This window comes from Toxotes jaculatrix, chromosome 14, assembly GCF_017976425.1.
Source record: "Toxotes jaculatrix isolate fToxJac2 chromosome 14, fToxJac2.pri, whole genome shotgun sequence".
Taxonomy (NCBI): Eukaryota; Metazoa; Chordata; class Actinopteri; family Toxotidae; genus Toxotes; species Toxotes jaculatrix.
In genome coordinates, this window is record NC_054407.1 from 17253549 (window position 1) to 17278552 (window position 25004).

Genomic DNA, 25004 nt, shown 5'->3' on the forward strand with positions numbered 1-25004 from the left:
TTCCTAAAACATCAAACGGTTCCTTTAAATGCATTGCAGCTTATTTCCTCATAATCTTCCTCTGAGATTTGATGAACTATTGACTCATCATTACTCCCCAAATAAGTTCTCTTTTTTTACATCTCTATGCCACTAAATTATTTCCCATGATTCTTCACTCTCGTGAAAGTGAATGCCTAAGATTAAACTGAGGTGAACTTCAGGGAGCTCTTTAGATTCCTCTGATAAGACCCCGGTCCCATTAAGACGAGCCGTCCCCTGTGTGAGAGCTCAGCGCTGGCCTCACACACTCGCTCTTATCTTAATCCTTCATCAACACACACCTAATCTGACCACTGCTGCTAATGTTGATAGATTTGATTCTCGACTGGGGAATAAAGGAGAAATCACTGTCAAAAATGATATAATAACGTTTCAATTTCACGATCCCATTGTAGTTGAGATTAATGCTTTGGGCTCTGCTACACTGTAAGCATTGTCTACCGTGCAATGTATTAGTATGGTATAGTTTTCTTGCAGGTGCTGAGGCACTATAGGTGATGCTGTCATGCTTTCTTGGCTGTGTGTGTGTGTGTGTGTGTGTGTGTGTGTGTGTGTGTGTGTGTGTGTGTGTGTGTGTGTGTGTGTGTGTGTGTGTGTGTGACGTGTGCATGTAAAGAGTGTGTCCCAGCAAGACCAACTAAGGCAAGCAGGGACATTAGCACCCCTCAAAATAGCTTGGCAGGCATTTTAATTGCTTTACCCTGCAATGACTCAAAATGTTATTGGTATAAAAAAAAACCAACGGGTGAAACTTTTCCCAGGAGTGGGATTACTAAAAACATTAATGTACGTCACAGGTGGGGAGTTTCTTTCAATAAGTGCTAAATTCCATGACTTAAATAGAACAATAAATACCTGGATGACTAAATTTTATTTCCCTATTGTTGTCTCTGATCTTTGCCCTCTTCCTTCCACATACTTTCCTCTCACCTTAATGCCATTTTTCTTTCAAACTTCTCCTTTCACTATTACGGCCATCACTATTGCACTACTGTACAATGCTATATCCATTAAGAGATTGCAGTACATCTTTGGCTGTGAGGGAAAATTTATGATGCATGCTGGCATGTTTGTCTTTAATCATTGTAAAAATAATAGCAGAGCTATGTGCATGAAGCCTCACAATGAGGTGCTGGAGTACTTCATGAGTAGGAAACTTCACACAAACACAGGAAGCTCAGTGTTTCTCACCAAGGCCATGAGTCTTTACTGTGGACTGATGAGACGCTCAGATTAACTGGGGCCAAAGACCCTGTAGTTCCTATACTTTATTGTTACCCAGGCTGTCTACATGCAGAAAGGCATCAGAGCATAGATCTGTACAGTATGGTGTTGTTACCCCATGCTAAATGTTAAATGTAGATATATTGTGCATAGCATTCCTGTTTCGAAAGTTGACATTTTCCCTGTACAATAAGTACTCGAGAGAAAGAATTAAAACTTCTTTGAGCCTTTTTTTGGAAGCACAAGTGAATTAAACAAAATAAACAAAAAAAATAACCTGACATTGAATCATTGTCATTAGCCATTGGCTTCCACCTTACAGGAGGACTTTATTAAAAATGCTAAGGAGTAAATATCATCAGTCATACTGCCTCAAACAGTGTTACGGTGTTTCAGAAATAAAACACACTGCTGGGGGGGGTTTCAAGGTACTTACACACTTGATGCTATGATGCACATCCACCCAGGGGCTTTATAAACATCAGTTACTATGTGCTCTTTTGTGTAATACAAAATACAAGACATAATACAAGACCCCTGGAAACATGAATCACAGGGCAGATTTGAGGTCCAGCAGAGACCTCTAGTGGTAAATAAATGTCAAACCATTTTGTTTGACTTTTCATATGAGGACAGCATTAATGATGTTGTCGCCATGAGGATCGTCTCTATCACAAGATGTTTCCCTTTATTATTTCTGCATGACATCTGCAGCATTTATGTTGGTTATTATACATCATGCATGTTCACAGCATGTGCTGTGAACTAGCATGTGCTGTGAACTACTGTTAAATGTGTTCCTCTGCTTGTAGCAACCAACATTATGTCCCTTGGTCAAAGTTGTTTTTTCAGTTGATGGTAATTAGATCAATTGCAAATTATGTTTGGCTGCTCCAGCGTTGTTACCTAATCATGGTGCCAGACTTGCAGAGTCTTGTGGCCCTGTGTTTGGTTTTACATTTTAGTATTTGGATTTATATTGTGTTGACATAGTGGCTAATCCTAAATAAAGTTGTGTTAAATCAAATTTACGTACATAAAGCCTTGTACAGAAATAATTTTGGGGTGGTTGATTTCTGGGCCTACAATGAAGCTGCTATGTGTGTTTATTTCTTCTGTGTGCACTGCACTTTATAGGAACTTGGAAACAACAGGGTACATAAAAGGGGTCAGCAGGAATCAGTGGGGACCCGGGAGCAATTTTCGCTCCCCCAAGACCCCCTAACACTTTAAGTCTGTAGTTCTTTCTCCTTTTTTGCATCTATTTTCACTTTTCAAACAAAGGGGTAATTTATTTTGGGAATGAGCAACAGCTCCCACAAGACTTAAATTCTGGAAGTATAAATAAGGGTATAAAATACATCAATACAATTTAATGACCAGCGTCTGATCATCCCCCAGTCTTGCCTCTCCTGAGCTCTTCATCAAAATGTGCTGGTTATGCTCCTATGTAAGCTTACATGTGGCTGCCGCACAAAACCACTAGATGGCATATTTAATTGGGCTATAGCCAGAAACAGCAGACGCAATGCATGTCAAGCAGACAGATGGCGCAACTGTCGCAGAGATGCTGACTTGTACAGTTCAGAAAATGATCTATATTCTCAAAACAAACAGTCAGGCCCCATTCTGTCAGCGACCACAGATCAATGTGCACGCAACTGCGCCTTGTGCGGATTGAGGAAGCTGCACGCAGCACTTTCGCCATGCTTGACTTAAATGTGTAATACAGGAAGCTGCTTTAAAAGTTTAGATTCTTTCATGTGAAACGTTTCTTGTAGGAATGCGTTATGCAAATTGAAGGCAAAAAAAAAAAAAAAAAAAAAAAAAAAAAACGTTGGTTACAAAACTGATACCAGATCTGACTGTTTTAGAGATGCGGCGCCTGGTTTATGTAATTTTGGCATGCACTGTCAGACAAACGAGTGAGGCTTCAGCAGTCAGGAAAAGGCATGAAAAAAACACACATGTATTCCTGACAGCCCATTGGTCCAAATTTTCCCTGTGCTGCCACAATACTGCACACACGTGACCTCCCTGTTTTCACCCAGTTAGACGCATGTACTTAAAAGACAGGCCACTACCATTCACCAACACAAGCACGATTAACACGTTATTAATGTCAGCAAGGTAAGATCGCTGCTGCGGGGACTCGGATCACTGGAAGTGGACCATGGCGGCTGCCACGAGCAGCAACACATCCACAGCCACGCTTCAGATAAAGCACCCCAGTATCGAGCATACGCGGAAACGCATAGACCCGAGGAGGAGGCAAGCGGCGCTGTCTTTTCTCAGCAACATTTCTTTAGATGGGCGCCCCGTGCAAGACGATGCAGACAATCAAAACGAAGAGGATAACTCGCTCGAACCTAGGACTACACAGAGCCTGGTTTCCCCGGAGCGCTCGGCGTACGGGGCTGCAGACGCCGGAGTTGCTGCGGCAGCGGCGACCTCGGCCGCCCAGGCGCTAGCTTTTGCAAACCAGGCTCTCCTCGCCAGCAGTCGGGCTAGTTTTGGGACGAGTCCCGCAACTGCCCCGGCGGGTACAGACACGGAGGGAGACGCTTTCGTGTCCTCGACGTTCAGCTCGCCTTTCTCGGCTGTCCCAGCCTCGACTAGAGGGAGGCTGCAGACGTACACTCAGGGAATCCTTCCTGCCTCCTATTCCAGACAGTCCTCCCAAAACTACTGCCTGGAGGGCGGACAGATAGCCAACTCTGCCATAGAGCTACAGAGGTCAAGGTAACTGAGTGAACAACGATTTTCCTTAACTGTCTGATGTTGGGAACATGTAGTACAGTGTGTCTGGTGTTGGGATGATGTTAAAGATTCGAGCTTGTCTGCAGGATTCTGCAGTCAGACCATTGAACTGTATGTTGATGTTATCATTGCAAACAAACAAAAACTTAGCCATGCTCCCATACAACCCCTCAACAAGATTTCAAAAGGGTGCCACTGCAAACATGCACAGGAGCAGTCATGTGTGTTTGGCAAAGTCCTCTGTAAGTCCTGAAGGCGACTGTCAAGGTTGCATTTGTTTCCAAATTGTGCTCTGTACACAGTAATGGTCAAATTAAGATCTCAACAACACCCCCCTCCCTCCATTACATTCTGTTCTGTTGTTTTCAATTCCAAATGCAGTTCCAGCCAATCATAGCAGTCAGATCATCATTTCATTTGTTATTTTTCAGTAAATCAGCTTAGCTCCTTGTGTATTTCACAATTAGGCAAATCTTTCACTTATCAGCCTGTTACTTTGATTAATGTGTGAGACCTGATTCACACATTATATGTGGAACTTCCCTTTGGTTAAGTGTTTGTGTTTGTTGTTGTTTCCTCACAACCACGTTGACTGCGGCCCTGAATGAATGAGCTCCAGGAACTGTTTTCTTGCTGATTTCTTACAGTCAGCTGTTTGGAAAAGGTTCTTTTGGTTCCAAGCAAGGCAGCCTGCCCAGACACAACAATACATGGCAGGAGGGGAAAGTTCAGCTGTTTGTATATTTACTTCATACAGACGGTTTGCAGCCTTATGACTCACTGGTCTGCAGAGGGACAGATACGTTCAGTGTGATCTCAGGGCCAACAGCTGTGGAGCTGTAACCTAGTTTCCCTGGAGAGGGAACTCAGCAGTGCACCTCATCAGTGTCTTTCAGTGTTTCTGTGTTCTGTCTTGCCTTCTTGTTTACTTACACACAGTGTTCTCATGCTGTATGTCACATTTACTAGACCTGTTTTTATTAAATTATTTTTAGTGAATGTCGTTCCAAAACCTGGCACACACCTGCTGCCTCCTTCTTTTCCTTTGAGTGACTTAAACATCCTGTAACTCTACACCCCTGTTCAAATGCACATACAACAGGGACCTGCTGCTCCTTGTGGATGTCTTTTATTTGCTCTCTTTGTCTGCTTTTTTGTCTTCTTCACTTTGGAGACTCGAGGAGAGGTTGGAGGGTCTCACCCCGCAGCGGGACAGCTGTCAGTAACAGTCGTCTCATGGCTCTCTCACTGTCAGAACCTGCTGTCAAATCCTCTCCGGTCTGCTCTACATTCAGAGCCCCTCTCTTACCCAAATCCTCTCCTCCCTCTGGTGACTCTGCCAGGCTTCTCAGGAAGCTCTGCTACATGGTGAAACACTCAGTAAGCATCTAGTTCCCCTTCCTGACCTCATGGAAATTGCACAGCTGAACTAACAGCTTCCGAAAGTCTTAATCTGTACTTTTTGATAGAGAAAGAGATGCATTAAAAAAAGTTACATAACACCTGAGACATCATTAATCATTTTTTAAAATGAGAGACTGTTTACAGTACAGGGGATGAACAAACTAACAAAAACACTTTACCATGAAGAACAATCCACTACGATAACAAAAAATAACATTAGCTGACCAAAACAAAAACACCTCACCGCAGTCCATTTAGTAGATGTTGTGGAGTTTCTGATTGTATCACTCAGTTGTAGATATTTGAATTTCCAGTTTTCTCAGCACTTTTAAGGACCTCCTGTTCATGTTGGCTTAAAAGTGGAGATTTGAAGTTTAGATAAATTCACCAAAAGGTCCATTTGGCAGCTATTCTAAACCTTTCAAATTCTGACTCAATGTGGATGAGAAGTCCTTACTCAGAAATCTAGAAATTTGAAAACGTACAGTTCCATGACAGCTGGGCAAACTCCATTTCAGTTCAGAACCAGAGAAGTATTGAGGTTTGATGCCCAGCTGTTGCATGTCTGACATCTCCCATGCACTGCACGCTTCTGTTGTTGAGTTAGTAAATACAGTACAAAGTTGTTAAACCCTGCCTGTACCCTGCTTTTGGAAAATGTGTTTGGAGGACGTCCACACAAAATGAATTCTAATGCTGAGCAGCAAGCAACCTGTCGATGGAGAGCGGCCATATTCCACCGGCGCGCAGACAGACAAGCATTCTGCACAGTGCCTGGTTTGTTTTCTGAGCGCAGCTGGTGGAAACGTGTCCAGAGGTCCCTGGCTGGGAGAGGCAGGATGCCCAGGCTTTCTGAGAAGCAGCCTGGCCCTGGGCTCTGTATTTTCTGTCCTCCACTTCCTCTCCCAGGGGCATCAGAGACACACTCTCCCCTCAGACTTTCTGGCCTTCAGTCCCGCTCCCATTCAGGAAGTTGCAGAGCCTCTGATGTGCCGCCAGAATAGACTTTCTGAGGCCAAAACCGCTATAGACCATATCTTAATCAGAATCTAATGGATGGAAATTATGGATGATTTCATATTCAGCTTTCCCTCCTCTCCTCAGCGTTCATCCATCATGAATCAGCACGCCAAGAACTGCTCTTTAAATATAGCATACCTATTACCATCAGGCCCTGTCTGCCTAAGGTGCAGAGCTATTTTCATTTCATCCTTTCCCCACCAAGATATAGGCAGGCCAAGTCTTCTCATGTTTTCTTTTAGTGAGGTTCCCATCACTGTTAAAGTGCAGAATCATGTAGTCTACAGTATTTTAACAAGATTTTTTTAGCATGAGGCAGCAGAGGCTGTGGCTGGGAAACAAGGAGCACAAGCCATTATAATGGTCCTGTGGAGTTTTTGTGTGATTGGGTCACATACTTCTGGTTATGATGTTGATTGTTGTTCGCTGAGGTCATGGTTGGCATAATCACAGGCTGTAATGTAAGAATGTTTAATTTTCCTACACAGACTCTCTGAATGTCTAAGCTGTCAACAAATGCTCAGTAAAGCCTGTAAGATCTGAATGAAAAAAATCCTCTGAGTATAAGACAAGTATCAAGGGTCAGCATGTGTTTTACCTCATGCAGTTTCAGTTAAATATCCACATTACGACTTGTTTGGTTTCTCACCCTGAACAGCTAACAGTGTCATGTATTGCTGAACTGTTTTATTTGTGTTTGTGTTTCTGTGTCTTTAACTTCATTTATTTTTCAAATCTGCAGATCCATCCCATTTACCCTCCCTCTGTGTTTTAGGATCAGAGAGGCTGTACTGCTCTGACTGGATTGTTTTTATCAGAATAATCACATTTCCGTTTGCCTGGACTGTATTTGTGTGAAAAGGCCCAGAACATTAGATTTATTTCCATTCGGTGACTTTCTGGCAAAATGGAAGACTGTGTCCTGTGGCAGGCTGCCAATAGGGTGTACGTGTGAAGCTGTTTAATCTCCACTTCTGAATAGTCCACTTGACTTTTATAGCTTTATTGCATGGCATCACTGGGCAGGATTATCAATAGGTTTTTTTTCGAACATTTTCTATTTCAGGAGGATGTTATTGTCTCTTAAGTAGAAATAGCTTAATGCTGGATGTGTTATATATGAAAAATGGTTAAAGCAACATTTTGCAATTATTATACCATAAAATAATAGCTTCAAAGGCACCAGCTCAGTGGCGTAGTGGCCATCGTCCACATTTTTACTGGCCCTGTCTGGGCACCTGTCAGTGGGGTGTTCATGAGACCATGCTTCATGTGTGTTCTGGGACCGGGCTTACAGTCCATGTCATAAATACTCTACATAAGCACAGTCACCGAACCAACCCCACGCACCTCCCACCCCTGCTCAGACTCAGAACCCAACAAAATTTAATGCGCCAGCATCCTGTAATTACCCCTTATGGCTGCAGAGGCCATTGTTATTGCTGCTCAACAAAAGTTACATCGTGTTATAGAAAATGACTTGAGGCAGCAATAGCAGAAATTGTTTCAAGGGCACTGAGGGATGCCTATTGTTTGCTCCTTTGCCACTGATTTATGCTGTGGCTTCTTTGAAGCTTCTGACCGAGCCTCGTTAATGTTAAACTGTATAGAAACTGATTGTTCTAACCCTAGTTGTTATCATTCGTGCCTGAAGTGAATGACTGGCCTGGTCTGTGTTATTGTTTCCAGGATTTGTACCAGCCTGGAAAACGTCTTTTGCATTAAAGTCACGTCGTGCTGCTGCTGTTCATCTACTGTGGCTGGATCAAAGTCCTCTCAAGCACAGTTCTGTTGTGTCCTCATGAACTGGAAACACGCCCTTTGGCCAAGTGGTGAATGATTTTTGAAGGAAAGTAACGATTCACACAGATTTGGACTGGAAAAATGACAAAATGTCACACAGAATGTAGACAGATGGGTACAATAAGAGGTTATTTATTCTTTCAGTTTAGGGATACAGTAGTACTCTGTTTGCAGAGTTACCAGACAGATTTGGATTTTATTCAATTCACATGGCTATTTGCATGTTGAGAGGGTTTGATCGCTATAGTAATTTCTCCTGTCCAGTTCTGAATTTGTGCAAAAATTCTTACTTAATTCTTTACTTCGCTGTAGCTCTGCAAGAAAACACAGTTTGGGGAATTACAAAAAGGGAATTTTGTACACAAAAGATTTTAAAGTAACTTTGAGTATCCTCCAAAGTTACTTTAAAATAACTTTGGAGGATACCCACTCAGACAGCTGAAGCCTTATCAGAAAATAATGACCATTACCAAAAGCTAAAGCACTCCACAGAGCTGCAGTGTTGGGTTGATAATTCTCTGTGTGTTTGTTACTACAAGAGACGCCTTTCATGTTACCCATAGTCATGTGACCCATTGTTCACATGAAAATATTGATTAGTGCAACTTTATCGCTTCAAATAGAAACCCTTAATTTTAGTGTTAAATTGTTAAAGACTACTTTTATCAGCTTTTTTAACTGTTTAGCTTTTTTAAACTTTAATTTCCCCTTTTATCTCTAAATACATCAAAATATACACCACAGAAATATTTCCTTTTGACCTAAAGGTTCTGAAAACTTAACTTGGCATAAAATAGTTTTAGGAATGAATTGATGAGCCATCAGTGCAAACTAGAAGCCATGTGCTCTTAGGCTACCGGCAATCTTAGATCCTTATCTAGCCAATCAATCTCTTAGGGTTGTCACTGAAGGAGGATGATGTAAGACTGACCATAAATCACATGATCCCACTCGTCTGACCTTCAGGCCGAGGTCAGACCCCTTCATTATGACCCTTTGAGCTCACAGGAGTGGATACAGTGGTTATGCAGCTGCACACTGTTGTAATCATTTGGACTAAGAATTTTACAGTTCATGCCCTTTTACCAGAGCTTGCTGTTCCTCCCTCCAGTTTATGATCATTAGGGTCATAATATAAAGTGCAGAGGGTTAGCCAGAATAATGGCCCTCGGTTTCTTGTCTGCTTCAACAGTCTGGCTTCTCATGTAAACACTTATCTCACCCCATCTCCTCCCGGTATACAGAGTTCACTCGGCTTGTGTTGGTTTAAACCCTGGGAGATCCTCAAGACAGAGTCATCTTTTGTTAATCTGTCCTCATGCTCTGTCGTTTATTAACCAGCCACCCTGCTTTACGCTCCACCGTCTCTCCCTTTGGCTGAGATGCTCGGTGAGGAGGCGATAGGGTCAGGTTAAGTGTCATCAGCTTGTCTTTTACAACCCAGGATCTAACAGCATTACAACACATTTTTGTTCGTGAAAATAATTAGATGGTCCAGGATGACATACAGTATGCATGGTGTGAACTGTCGTTTGTTTGTGCCCTGACTAGGCCTGGCAGAGTAGACAGCTACAGAGCTAAGTAGTACTTGATGATAGATAGATCCTTTGGGAGAATGTGTCATGTTTTAGTTATTTGACCACTAATGTGTTAATTTCCACTACTTCAATTGTGACCACTTTGTAAGGCAGACTAATGAGTTGGATTATGTTGTTATTGCGGTGCTAAACATGCAATTACAACCTAATTTTGGAAACGGCTCGGGCTTACTTAGCTATCACATGTGGGTTTGTTTCTGACACTGGCAGCCGATCATATAAAAGTGGTCCAGCAGAATTAGCCTGTTGAGTCGTGCAACTAAAGTGTGAAATAAAGGCCATCTGTGACAAAATGTGTTACACAAAGTGCTTGCAGAGCCAGCTCGTTATCCTCTTAGCAGCTCAGATCCTGGAAAATTTTCTGTGATCTATGCAAGGCTGAGGAGTGATCATTGACCACACAGGAACACGGTGGTGTTGATTGATGGCAGTCATGACTTGACCATCCAAGACTTGTTTGTGTAAATTAACCATGGAACATATAGAAACAGGTGATAATTGAACACCATTGACCAATGACCATTTGACATTGGGTTAAACGTGCTTCTGTCCCTCAAACTAAGGTGTTGATAGGTTTTTTTGTAACCCATATCCAAACTTTGGCATCATGTTGTTAAACATTCTCAAACAATACTCATCCCTACTCATTACGGAAAAAGTCTTTATCACTGGAAAATGAGGGGTATGCGTCCTCATGTGCTATTCAGTTTCTCAGTAGTTGTGTAAAAGCATAGTGAGCTGTGTAGTGGCTTATCCATGCATTGCTTTGAGTTAAATAGATAAATGGAGATTTGGGTAGACATTAGGTAAACGCTGATACTTTAGTTTGTTCTAAAAGCTAGACTGACCTCAATTTATGTGGGAAATGACCTCTTATGGATTTTCTGTGCTGACTTTTTCCATTTCAGGTATTGCTGTGGAGCAGAGTTTGATTTAGTGTTGCGCCTTTTGATCAAATTGCTTTGCAGTCCCATGTGTTCATGTGTTTGCTGTGGCCAGAAAAGGTCATGACAAGGATTATTATTCTTCTTATTATTATATTATTAGTTTGCCAGAGTTGGTTCAAATAAGAGCTGTTTTGCAGAGTGACAGCTGGTCCTCTAAGATTTTGGTATGATAATTTCTTCATTTCCCCTAACTTCAAAACTTCCCCTCTGTCTGTCTTCTCAGACGAAGACTCATCTCTCAGCGCTCTTCGCTTGAAACGCTAGAGGACATCGAGGAAAATGCTCCTCTCCGCAGGTAGTAAACCACACAGAAATACCCTCCTGGCACAGCTTCTCTCTTTTTTTTTTATAGGAACTAATGTTGTGTGTTTGTTTTACATTTTAGATGCCGAACCCTATCGGGTTCACCCCGACCAAAGAGCTTCAAGAAAGTCCACTTCATAAAGAACATGAGGCAACATGATATGCGCAATGGAAGGTATGAAGGCAAACAACGCCATCCTTTAGTCAATACAAGTCCTCAGTGGATAATGGCAGACTGCCCCAGTCAATGAACTACAGTTTGGATGTTTCTCACATTACAAGCCACATCACAGGCGAGAAGGCCTGGCCCATTCACAGCATGTTGTTCTGACTTATAAATAAAATGTAACTGATTGAGAAATAAAACATATTTTAGTATATTTTGATCTTTATTTGATCACTGTTGAAATTTTGGACTCACACTATAAAATCACTCCAGTCGACTACTAAATGCAAAATCACATATCATTGTGTCAGAGTTTATACAAGCATGTATCCTGCAGACAAATCCCTGAATACAGACAACGTTTAGAACAGTGGTGTCAGTGTTGATGGTGGTTTAATGTAGGCCAGGAGACCAGTGGAGTGTGTGGAGTGTTGAGTAGAAATCCTCTGGCGATTTTCATCATTATCGCTGTCAAATTCTTTGGCTTTGAAAGGTAATGGGCTTAGCTTTTTATTTTTTTCTTTTATTGTTTAGCGAGGCAGAGTCTAATTTCAGTGCTTTTTGAGTAAAGAACCCTTCGTTCAGTTTTTGTTCAATTGTTTTTTGTTTTTTTTTTTAAGTGTAGATGTATTTATTAAGCTGTCAGTTCTATTGTTCAGCATTTGTTTGACATTGAGAAGCAGATCTCATGTGAAGGCCAGTACAACTGGTTTAGACAATCTGTGTACCATCTTGATAAGTTCCACCTGTTAAATGAGTCGATAGATGAAGTTGTTTTTCCTCAAATCGAGTTCCAAGTCTGATGAGGAATAATGCTGCGTTGGATTTTCCACACCATTAATAACTGCTTGTTGATTTACTGATGCTGAAACAATTGGTATTTTGTGACTCACACACTGTTTATGTCCTGATGTTGATTTTGGTCATGTAGTGAGATTCACCATGTGGAAGAAGTCATTTGGAGGTTGTTATAGTGTAGTTTAAAGTCAAAGTTATCCTGCCTTCTGTGCTGTTGACATCTGGTCACTGGGAAATATGTCAGACTAGACACTGTTTACACAAAGCAAATAGCTCAAGTTTTAAATGAAGTTATTGGAAAAAAATAAGATCTTATATAAAAAATGCATCAATGTTGCTTCCAAACCACTGACTATATGCTACAATACTACAGAACAACACACACACACACATACACACACATACTGAATTCTCAGTTCATTCTCTTCATTTTCACTGCACACTTTTTTCCAACTTTAACTTGTGGATCCTGTCAGATAGACATTGATTAGCTTGTTTACCATTTTTGTTTTTATAGGATAGTCCTTATCAGTGGCAGAAGATCCTTCTATAGTGTATTTTCTGTCCTGCCCTATCGAGATTGTAGCCAAACAGGGTATGTATCCGACAGCATGCCAAACTTTGTAACTTCTTCCAGCCTGTGCTCCCTCTTTCCTTTTGTTTTCTCATCCCTCTTTTTCTGTGGATGTACTCTCCTTTGACTGGTGCATACATCGCTGAGGGTTGGTTTTGGTGGATGCATTTTTACCTTAACATTTAATTAATAAATAAACACTGAGCTGAAATAGGCTTTAAAGGCCTAATTTTTTGTAAATATCTAGACCACATTGTAGCCTAATGCTTGTCGCCTGTATCGCTTTTTCCATAATGGCTCTGGTGGCTTTTAGGCACTCATCCTTTTTTGTTCAAGTCAACCCATTTTTGTCTGTTGCTGGCTTTGCTGTGTAGCATTAAGACTCACTTTTCCCTGGGGTTCCTGCTCTTCTTAGATTTAGAAATTTTAACCCTTATAGCTAACGTATTGCTCAGTGGTCTAATCATCCACAGTGCTGGCAGACTGGAACATCTGTTGTGTGTATACAGTCATGACAGTTTGTTATTAACCATTTTTGTTTATTCTATACCTGGGTATAGAATAGACTTGACCTGACCTGACTTTACATCTCTTGGGACTAGAACAGAAAATTCTTTTTTTTAAAGCAACCCAGGCTTACACAGGGATAGCTCTGGTACAGCCTTGGTCCTGACGCTGGCCTTGGTCCACCCCCCCAACCCCCTCTCACACACCTCCAGTCACATGAAACGATGTGTTTTGGAGGAAGTGAAAGAGAAAGGGGACAGATAAACACCAGAGAATACAATGCACAGAAAGAAAAGCTTCACACTGGGGCTTAGTGAAGAGCATAAAAGGCTCAATCCGTTTGTGGAATTTCCTAAGCCAGCCAATCAGTGCAAGGTCAAGGGTTAATAAACCCCCAGGGATTTCCGATTCGCACATTTGACAGCTCATGGCTGCTAATTGACGGTTTACAGTTAGACCTTGGTTGTGACTGCAAAACAACATTTTATTAGACACCTGGGCCCAAACAACTAATTGCATGTAGTCTTTTCTCTTTCTTCAATCTTCTTTATTCTATCTTTACTTTTACTGTAACAACTGCCCCTTGAACATAAATTGCCAAATTTGACAAAGCGGACTGGAATGGTCCCAAAGAACTTGTACTCAAATATTACGACATTTACAGGATTTGAAGATTGATTCCACTTTTGTGTATGTCTGTTAAATGCTTAAGTTTCTGGTGGTACCTTCCTATTTAGTGGACTTGCATGAAAGTGGTATGAATCTTCTCATCTCGTGGTCGGTACGAAAGCAAATACGCGTGTTTTCCAAAATGTCAAACTCTTCCTTTAAGCAAAAGAAGACAAACTATGCCGACTAAAGGGGTGTGTAATTGGACATCTGTTTATGGGGTGGCACTGTCTTGTGACAGCCGGATAGTCCTGGGTTCAAACTCCTCTGGGTCCAGCTGCAGCTTTTCTTTGTGGACTTTGCATGTTCTCCTTGTATTGGCATGAGTTTTCTTCATATACTCCAGTTTTTCTGACCCGAAAAGACATGCATGTTAGGTAATGCTCCTGGCATTGGAGTGTAGTTGAAATTGGCTCCCCGATTAAAAAGTGAAAATGCGGAGGACAAATTTCCTCCCAGGGAGTAATAAAGTATAACCTAGTCATGCTCTTAGATTTAGTGTAATGGGTGAAGCTTTGGCAAAACTGTGGGGGAATATTATTACAAGCCAGTCAACCCAAGCCTAACTTGTTTATGTGAGCTGTTAAGTATTTGGTAGTAAAGTAGCCAACAGAGGTCAAGATTCTTTTAGTCATGTTAATATTTATTCTTTCTTCGCCTGATGCTAGATTTAGAAACATTTGGCGGCACATGATGCAGCATGAGCACTTTGCACAGATTATTATAACACTACTAACATACAGATGTTTGAAGCCAGTGATTCCTATTCATGCATGTTACTTAACAGTATCAGCTTTTCTTATGATTTCCTTTCATTTCTCCTTATTCTCAGCAGACTGAAGCTTCATAGAAAAGCTCTCTGCCTAGAAAGCTTTCCGTCTCTTGTATTTTCCTCCCCTTTTTATTTAATCTCCACTGTGCTGTAAGATGTCTGCTGCCTGAGGATCTCTATGTCTATGATGCATCTGTCAACATTGTGTCCCGACATGCCTGTCTTGCCAGATAACACTGTTTTCATTATAACAGATTGGCCCCACATGTCATCAAAACACCGGGAGAGTCATGTGAGGGCCCACTGTGTCATTTCATTCTATTTATCTGGGCACCATTTAAAACAGAAAGCAAGACTGAGCTAGGGAGGGTAGGAAAACAAGACAGTGTTACAACTGAATGCCTGCTGTCTGCTGTCATTCTAAAATTCCTTTACATTGTAAATATTGAACTCAAATAAGGCTGAAGTTAATATTACACAAACACAGGTGGATATTTGGATATCTTTGTGTTCTTGCTCTGAGATGAAAGCAAGTCCAAGAGCCCACCATTTCGGTGCTATACCTTTCAGCACATTAAAAATTTCTCCATATTTATTTCTAAAATATTAATAGCAACTTTGACTTTTTGAACATTTTTATTTTCCAGGGAGTTTTTCATCATAAATTGCTGGGAAAAAAAATTAAAATGTTCAGCTTTCCATTACCTCTTTGCTATCACTTATTCAATATGGTAGAGTGTGAATAAAATGGACTACAGGCATGTAATCTTCTTTGTCAGTTCACACGCACTCTGCATTATCCTTTACTAGCACTGACCTAAAATCAAGTGAAGTAAAATCATACCACTAGCCAGTGTTTACTTTACTGAGTATGTTTTTACTGTTTAGATTGATTCATGTGGTTTTATCCAAACATTAAAATACCAAATTAAATACAACTTTATGGGCACACAATTTAATTTAGCATGAAATTGCCCAAGTCTGCTGTGTGTTCAGCAGCAGGCATTAAATACATAAAAATCTGGCCCATATAAAATGCGTTCAGTCAAGGGCTATCCACTGTTTGCTCTGCTGACACACTTTACTCTCGAGCCTTCTGTTTTTTACTTCAGCAGACCATCTGACCTCCTGCAAATCTCCCACAACAGTATTGCTTTTCAAACATTGGTGAGGCAGCAGCTGAGTGCGAAGAGGCAGGCCTGCTAGAACGAAACTTAACTCTCCTCCATCCTTCCTCTCAAGGGTGTAGTTTATTTCTGATTGCCCTGACATGCACCCACAGACATGGACAATTACAGAAACTAGGCCAGCTGATGAGCTCAGATCGATACCCGGCCTGTATCTGTGAGGTAGAGATGTGAAGGTGAGCTAGAGCAGGCCTCAGCAAGAGGAGATGGGAATTAAACAAGCCGCAGGATTGTTTGTATTATGAAAACTTTAAAGGTTGTGTACTCATCATCAGGGATGTAAAGCTGGAAGGAGGGCGTCAGCGGCACCCTTCAGGAGGCGTCAGTGCCAAGGAGATGGTAATCGGGCTGGAGGGAGTGGAGTTAGGAGCAGATGGAAAGGTGAGAAATCAGCAGAAATGTATGTGTGTGGAAGAGGGATATTTTCAGCTTGTCTTCACTGTTAGTATAAAGATAGTTATCACCTCTTATTTTTACTGCAACTATTACAACTATTAAAAAATTTGTTTACACAAAACTAAAAAAGATATGATAATGATGTTGGTATTTGGTGAGTGCAGTTGGATGCTACAATAGTATGTAGAGTATAATTAGTAGAATGTGCACATGGGTCTTGATTTAGTCACATTCAGTGTTGGGAAAGCTCTCAAATTAAAAATGAACAAAGCTATCAACACTCAACTTTATTTGTATAGCACCTGTCCATGCAAACATGCAGCCCCCCCAAAAAAAAAAAATTGCATCATTAAAATTTACAACTATAAAACAGCAACATGATGACAATAAAAGTCAGTAAAAAAACTTCAGGGATAAAAAGTGATATAAAAAGCAATATTTAAATTAATGGTTAAAAACTGAAGCAAAACCTAAAGCATTATTTCAAACTAAAATTACTCCGAATTCAAATTATAATTAAAATATAATATTCTGATCACTTTTACTGTATAGCAGAGAAAGCAGGCAAAAACTTACTGTTGCTTCTAAAACCTTCCAAGGTGGTAGCTTGCAGTATTTACGGTGGCTACACCACAAACATATTAAAAAAGCCACTATTACTATTCCACTATTTTCCACAGCATCCTCACATTCACAACTTCCTTAAATGTCTGTGTAGTAAAGATATTCACTCAGTCAAAACTTATATTAGCTAGCTCACACGCTTGTTAGTCACTAGCTGCCACATGGGCTTGAATGGTACTTGTGCACATGCTAACTTCAGCTTCCTTATCTTTTTATTTTATTTGTTAATTGTTTAAATTTCACAATGTTTATATATTTCTGCTCTAATGATTTATTTCTCTAATGTTCATATTTATTTTTCTACTCTAATGTTTATATTATTGCCCTTATGTTTATATTTCATTCTTGTTCACATCTTGCTCTGAATGGCTTAAACTGGGACCTGAGTACTAATTTCGTACCATAACATGTAAATGTCCTGGTATGACAATAAAGTTCCTTGATCCTTGATCCTACTAAGTTAGCCAGTCTGACAAATTACTTCAGAGCATAAACTCTTAAGACCTGTGTGTTTTGTACATAGCGTTCAGCGAGCTAATTCTCACAAATCAGCACACTTTAAGCACATTTGAACCAGGTCGTAAGCCTTTTTTCCATGTAGTATTTTGACATGTCATAGCATACCACGACAGGTGTAATCAACACATTATTAACAGCCGCATTCCATTAAGGCAAATCAGATCCAGGCTCCTGCAAATGTGCATGCTGGCTCACTGGTATACCAGTAAGTGTCCCAGTGGGAGCTCACTGGGACACTTCTTGAAACTGAGCCATTGGTAATGTTATTGATGCCACCAGTGCTTTTCTTGCCTCGACAAAATGTGGCTATAAAAAAAAAAAAACATAATAAAATAAAATAGATCTATTAATCTGACAAGGTTGAAGAGGTGTAAACGTTTTTATGCTTTTATGAAGCAGACATTATCATATATACCTGTGTCCACAGACTGTATCCTACACCCAGTTCCTGTATCCCACTAATGTGCTGGGTGGTCGAAGAAACACCATCGACTCCACCTCTTCATTCTCTCAATCTCGTAACGCCAGCCACCGCAGCCTCAGTTTGGGCCGAGCCAACAGCAACCAGAGCAGCCTAGACACAGGTCAGTCGGCTGCCAACAAATACTTTACTTATTCATATTGCGACTGTTGTGTATTCCTTATCCCCACTTGTTTTTTTCCCATTATCCAGTATATTTTTATTGGAAAAGAAATAGTGCAAATGTTAACTCTTGGCTCAACCTCTGTTGTTTTGTTTATGCTCATGGCAGGGAATGATTTGGGGGACTTTCGCGAGTACGACCCCAATCTGCTGGATGACCCTCAGTGGCCTTGTGGAAAACACAAGAGAGTCCTCATCTTCCCCTCCTACATGGTGAGAAAGTACATTAGCTGCGTCTAGCACACCACCATCAGCAGCAGCAACAACAACAACAACAGCAACTGCGGCCTTGTCCTCTTGAGAGTATAATGGAAAGGTTGTTTTCGTCCAGGATGTGATTCGCTGAAATAGATCCACCACTGTTTTGACATGTTTTGTTAAAATGTCCTGCAATATCTCACTGTTTATACTTTTTTTTTTTTTCATTTTTATCATTATGGACCTTTTGTGCTCAGTTTTCCCACCACAACCAAGAACAATAACACACCAGAAAGATTTGTCTGGTTCAAGAGTTTCTTTCTAAGAAGTCCTCCTGAATTTTATCAGCAGTTTTTGAAAGGGAGCCAGGACAGCTTTAATCAGGAAGGTCGCTGGCCCAGAATCTCTCCCACCTTCTGGGGCCTGAATGAATGCTCATACTTTATCCCCATGTATAAGGCAGTAGCCGTTAAACAGCCACTTGACCAGTGCAACAGCGAGTGTGGTGTTTATGTCTGAGCACTAATCACTCTCACTTTTCCGGAAAAGAACGGATGTTTTATTGTGGTTGGGGAAAAAAAAAAAACCTGACTAGACTCCCACCTCATTCTTTCCTGGGCTCTGTTTTTGTTACAGAGACTGGCAGAATACACAACAAGGATTGACATAGTTTGAAATGTTCAGTCAAGGCCAGGCTTTGCTTTTTTTTCTCTTCTCTTCCTCCAATTACAAAACCCAGCGTCTCACAACAATGGCTATTGTGTTTGCTACAGGAATGGAACCAGTAAATTCTCAGCATTTCAGAGGTTGAACACAGTCTGCTTAGGAGACATGGCTCTCTAACTGAACTTTCAAGTTCAAGCAGGGGATAATATTAGCTTTTTTTTTTTTTTTTAACCTCAGCATGCAACTGAGGAAACTTGCATGACCTAGAATAGGAGTATGAAGTGAGGAAAACCTCACTTAAGTTATTTTCAGTGCGGTAAAGAAACATATTTAGTGACTTGTAGGTTTGTGATTTATAATCCTCTCAGTAAAAACAGGGAATAATGCTTTTGTGTGTTGACATAAAGTGAGTGTGAGACATGGTCACAGTTGACAAGATTTTCTGTCGTGCTAAGTCAGTGCTGTTTTTTTTTTTCCTCATTTCTCAGAGCTGCAACCATCGATAAGCATTCGTTCTCCTTCATGCTTCATAATCAGTAGCGTGGGGTTCAGAGTGGACACCATTATTCACGCTTCATACACTGCCTGCAAGAACATACATACATCCTTATATTTTTAGAACTACAGCATATGTGTCCTTTTTTAATTAATTCAGTGAGATTTTGACATCCAGGACAACACTAACAAAACAATACAGTAGAAAAGTGGAGGACGATTACTGCAGTTGAATTGCAGCACAGTAATGCTTACTTTCAGTAGGATAAGGAGATAAAAATATATATATGGGTGTTTATGTGTAATATGTGTGTTTGGATCCAGTATAGTGATATGTGCACTTGTGTGAGGCTAAAAAGACAGAGGACAAAGGAAGAAGTCAGAGCAAAAGGAAGCAGGAAGAGAAAATAAATACATTGAATAATATATACAAACCAAGCATGGTGCGTCAAACCAAAGAAGTTGGTCTGTAAAATGTGATGGGTGTTTACAAAGGATTGTTTGGGTAATTATTTTACATTTTGGGTTTTAATTTTCGTGCCCTCCCACCCACCTTTGTTAAATCTGGGGGTTTGATTTTAGGAATTATATTGGTGCAGTATTTTTGTTATTCCTTGGAGAAATGATGGGTGGAAATAAGTCATGTGTTGCAATAAATCAGAATCATCCTGCATATCTAGCAGCAAAGATTCAGTATGCCAAGTTGTGAATTCAACCAAGTGCTAGAAATGCACTTTGTTCTACAGGGGTTATATTCCAAGCCCAAACTCTCAGCCCCTCATTAAACTGTCCTAATGTGACTCACCCACCTAGTACTCAAAGCATGCTGCAACAAGCTCAAAGGATTGTTTAAGAGAAGCCTGAAGAGGGTGTGGAAAACTCTGTAGGCAGTTGCGTATGTATTGTGTCCTCTAGGTTTTTAAAGGAAAAGGGTGGTGATAGTTTCTTTTTTTCTTATTGTCTGCAAATCTCATAAAAAGATCAAAACCCAGTACATCTTGTTCTACCTCTGAATACTTTTTAGAAATCCATGTTCTGTCTGTGGCGCTCAGGCCCCAAATCCAGTTTTGATGCACTTGTATGTGGGATTGACACAAAATAAACTACAGTGCTCATATTTATTGTAATGAAGGAAAATGTCACCCAGTGCAATAGTGTGGCTCATTGTGTTTTTAATAGTTTTTGGACAATGCTGGAGCTGTATGGCCAGAGGAATAAACTAAATCAGGCTTGGGATACTCAGGAAATACTTGTTAGTAGAATCAGTTGTTGGTTTTAGTCTTTTCAGAGGATTTGTTGACTATAAGAAAAAAATATAGAATATCGCCTTGTCCTTTAAGTGGCATGGGTAACACCAGTGCTCAGTAAGCCTCATTGTGAGACTGTGGAATCCAACACTAGGGTGTGAGGATCCAGTCACCTTGCTCAGTGCTGAAAGTGTGGTCATTCTGACACCACCTCTGGTTTTCCTTTTCAGACAACGGTCATTGAATACGTCAAACCCTCTGACCTCAAGAAGGACATGAACGAAACCTTCAAGGAGAAATTCCCCCACATAAGGCTTACACTCAGCAAGATAAGGAGGTAAAACATAGAGAAATGTATAGAATGTGTCACATTAAGCAAGTGTTTATTCACAAGAAAGATTATTTAACTTCAACATGAACTGTTTATTTTTTTCTTTACTGTCTACTTTCTCTTCATTGACCCCTTTCTCTCTCTCTCTCTCTCTCCCTTCCTTGTACTCATTTTTTCCACTCTGTGCAGCTTGAAAAGGGAGATAAGAAAGCTGGCCCAGGATGAATGTGGTTATGAGGAGCCCACTGTGGCCATGGCTTTCGTCTACTTTGAAAAACTCGTTCTTCAAGGCAAACTAAACAAGCAGAATCGGAAACTCTGTGCCGGAGCTTGTGTCCTTCTGGCGGCCAAGATTGGCGGTGATCTCAAGAAACATGAAGTCAAACTCCTGATAGACGTAAGTTTCCTCAGACATGCCTCCAAAAAATTTGTGGATTTATGATGTTTTTAATGAAGACGTGTATCCTCCCATTGCACCAGATTTAAGGGGCAGTTCACTCAAATCAAAGTCAACAAGTTAAACATAGTGAAAACTGTCCACAGTTAAGTCTCTTGAATAGTCTAAGAAGGACATTGTTTCCAGTAAGATGTTGTTTTTGTTTTTTTCAAAATAAATAAATGTTTTGGTGCTGTGAGCACCACTAAAAAATGTGTCTGTAGTTGGCAGCAGATAAATCAAAACGTAAAATATCTGGTGTTAAGAACAAGATATAGAGGTTATTAGGCATACATTTTGAAAGAAACTATAAGCAGACTGGACACAGTGTAGCCTTGATGTACATAAAACGATATCAAGATAATGGTTAGAAGGGCAGCAAAGTATATTGCAGTCAGAGTCACAAATAAATACACCTACAGTAAGAGACAGAAGTGTTGACATAACCTTTCAGTATCACGAAAGCTGATCTTAAGAGTCAGATGTAGTATTTACCTGAAAACAGGACCTGATATTTCTTGTTGAGTGCTTTCCAAATCCCATAAATGGCAGGCGGATTTTTTTTTTATTAAGGTCTGACATGCTTTACCAACATAATTTCTTTCATATTAGCGATTGATTGCAATATGTGATGTATGTGATTGCACTGACAGGCATCACTTTTACTTTTCTTGTCCAAGTCTTTTATGAGGCAGAGCAGGGCCAGCCCACATGAAATATTGGTTAAAAATGAGTGGGTGCGGTAATGAGTCACTGAGAAGCAATTAGGAATGCAGCATTGCATGTATCTATTGTTTAATCTTAACTCTGATTTATTTTCTGGCAGAAACTGGAGGAGAGGTTCAGAGTGAACCGCAGAGAGCTGATAGCCTTCGAGTTTCCTGTCCTGGTGGCGCTGGAGTTCAACTTGCACCTGCCCGAACACGAGATCATGCCCCACTACAGACGCCTGCTGCAGACCTCCTAGCATTAGTGATCAATCAGGAGGGTGACCACCAGGTTCTCCTCCTGATCTGCTGCCCACGATATCCATCCTCCCGTCTCTCTCCTCGTCGCTGTCTGACAGCTTCAAGGTACCGCTGGTTGTCTCTCAGCTGCAGCCGTTCATCACTACAGACAACACTCTCCTTCCTCTCAGAGACCTGGAATCAGCCAAAGGGACACGCATTTTTAAACAAACATTTTTTGATTTCTACAATGATCATCATCATCATCACTACATGGACTTGTGAAAGAAAGTGTTCAACCATCTGCAAACAAGTAGTTTTTCTAGTTTGCATGTTTCAGATCTCTTCATCTTCCGTTTGTATATTTTAGACCTCTCTTGTTGCTTTAGAGAGCTTTTTCCCAGTTTGAATCTGATGGTGAACTTTTTTTCTCCTAGTTAAAGCAACCAATGATTGTAACATTTTTATCATCTCTTTTCATTAATCTCCTTCTTGTAAACTTTGGTATGATTGGTTGCCTCCTGGCCTGCATAAAATTTAAACAAAAGCCTTTTAAGAGGCTGGTTTTGGCTGGACTGTTATTCTTCAGAGTGACTCATCTTTTTGCAAGTCATCATCCTAAAAGTGCACTTTTTGAATATTGCAAGATATGGGAGGAACGGGGGACATTTTTTCAGACTTTTAATGAGCTTGGGAGCGAACCTTGGAAAATAAGCTGTGTTCACAAGCACCACACAGGTCATTTGAATGGGCCTTTGATTTGTTTTTATTTCTTGTGTTTTATTCACTACTTTCTAGCCACAACTATCAGCATGAAAAGAAATGATTGTATGTACACAGGTACTTGCAAGACAAGATGGGACTTCCTGTTTTCTCTGAAATATTCCATTCATTTTTCTACCAGTCAAATGCTTGCCATGGACTTTTATCAGTGTCGAATTTCCTGTGCTCTATGTTAGAGTGTATTGCTAGCACATTTACAGTGCTATATTGGGGTGAAGATGGTCGTTCTAAAGAGTTGTTAATGAGTGCGAAAATGCCATTACCCAGTGATAAGAATTAGCAGCAGGGTGGCAGCACGGTGCTCTAGTTTTTAAAGAGAATGTCCTTTACCTGGTACTTGTGGATTAAGTCCCTGTGCCAGTAATTGTCCTCCTGCTGAACTGTCCTTGAGCAAAACACAGATTCCCTTCAGGCTTAAGGGACTGTGCTCTTCAGCTGACCCTGACCTCTGAGGAGTAGAAAAATCTAAAGGAGATCCTAAGAGGGATCAATGATGGCTCAGACATTTGCATATAACTTGAATTAGCAGTTATTGATTTGAAATCTAAGATGTTTAAAAAAGAAAACAATGAAAATTGGGGGGGAAAAGTGCCAATGTGACCAATTTAAAAAACTGTTATTCCAATTATTTGGCATGGGTCTCAACTTGATTTTCTTTTTATTACCTTGAAAATATCTCACAATACCACAGAGTATTGAGAGGCTACCAAATCAGGAACATGCAGTAAGCCTACTTTAAAATAGTATTTAATGCTGCTCAAGTATTGATGCTTTTTGAGTTGAAATGATCAAGACTTAACCAAATTTTAATAAGGAAAGCATGGATTTTTTTCTGATTTAAGGTGAAAAAAAAATACTGAGCTTCTTTCTGTTTGCAAGCCCAAAGATTCCGCTGTAAGACGCACACTAAATAATCTGTGAGGAAAGACTCACGGGCGATACTTACTACCTGTGTATGTTTGTAAATAAATTGCTTTGCTTGTTCAATCAAAACAAGACTCTCACATGTTCTTGCTTCACCTGAATGTGTGTGATCCCCTGATTTTTCCTCCGCCACCAACTGCAGCACAAGGTTGTGGTTTTCAGTTAAATGTCTGGATAACTGAATGTGAGGATCACTTCCGCGTTCAAAAAGCTGCAGTTCCTTGGCTGCCTCTGGGGACTGGCTCCAGAAGTGAGCAATTCTCCGTTGACCCCCATGTTAAAATAGCCAACTTTACAGCCTAAAAAAACATATTTACAGCCGGGGACATTTTTTGTTTTTGGTTTCTATTGATAGTTTCCATCTCCGTGAACACTGTGGGGGGGGATTTGTACCACAACCATTTCAGTGTTATTTAGGCTTCAAATTCTTACATAAATTAGGACGTGCTTACGTTGAGTGACAGCTCCATAGACAGGCACTGGCAGTTAGGTCTTTGCTAAAGCATCGCCTGGGCTAGGCGTCTCGTAAAGAGGCCTCTGGCTACCTCCAGCGGTTGACAGAGGCTGCAGTGTCCGTGCTTCTTTGCCAATGTTCGGATAGGTTTTTCTGACAATATGGCTTGATGTAGTGGAGACTGTACTAACTAGCATGTATTAGCATGACAGAGCAATAATAATAAAAAGAACATTGCATGGACAGAGCAATAATAAAAATATCATCTTTTAAATTATTAAATAATTATTAAAATTATTTTAAAAATTGAACTGATGCCGGAAGGGGACAAAATCGGCCAAAAAAGTCATATTTTAGTATGACCTCAAAATGTCATAAAAAACGTCATAGTATAGTAAGGCGTCAAAATCGGACGAAAAAAGTCAAAAAATTTTTTGACCTCAACATGTCATAAAAAATGTCATAGTATAGTAAGGCGTCAAAATCGGACAAAAAAAGTCAAAAAATTTTTTGACCTCAAAATGTCATAAAAAACGTCATAGTATAGTAAGGCGTCAAAATCGGACC

General features: G+C 40.5%; 1 protein-coding gene across 1 annotated transcript; it reads left to right on the forward strand.

Moving 5' to 3' along the window:
• Positions 1-3336: 3336 nt before the first annotated feature.
• Positions 3337-24032, forward strand: cables1 (Cdk5 and Abl enzyme substrate 1). The gene is made up of 10 exons (XM_041055672.1): positions 3337-4008; positions 11022-11093; positions 11184-11276; positions 12583-12660; positions 16050-16155; positions 17741-17897; positions 18066-18169; positions 20793-20899; positions 21083-21290; positions 22156-24032. Exons 1-10 carry the CDS (start codon positions 3440-3442, stop codon positions 22294-22296), a joined length of 1635 nt encoding a protein of 544 aa, XP_040911606.1. The 5' UTR covers positions 3337-3439; the 3' UTR covers positions 22297-24032.
• The last annotated feature ends 972 nt before the right edge of the window (positions 24033-25004 follow it).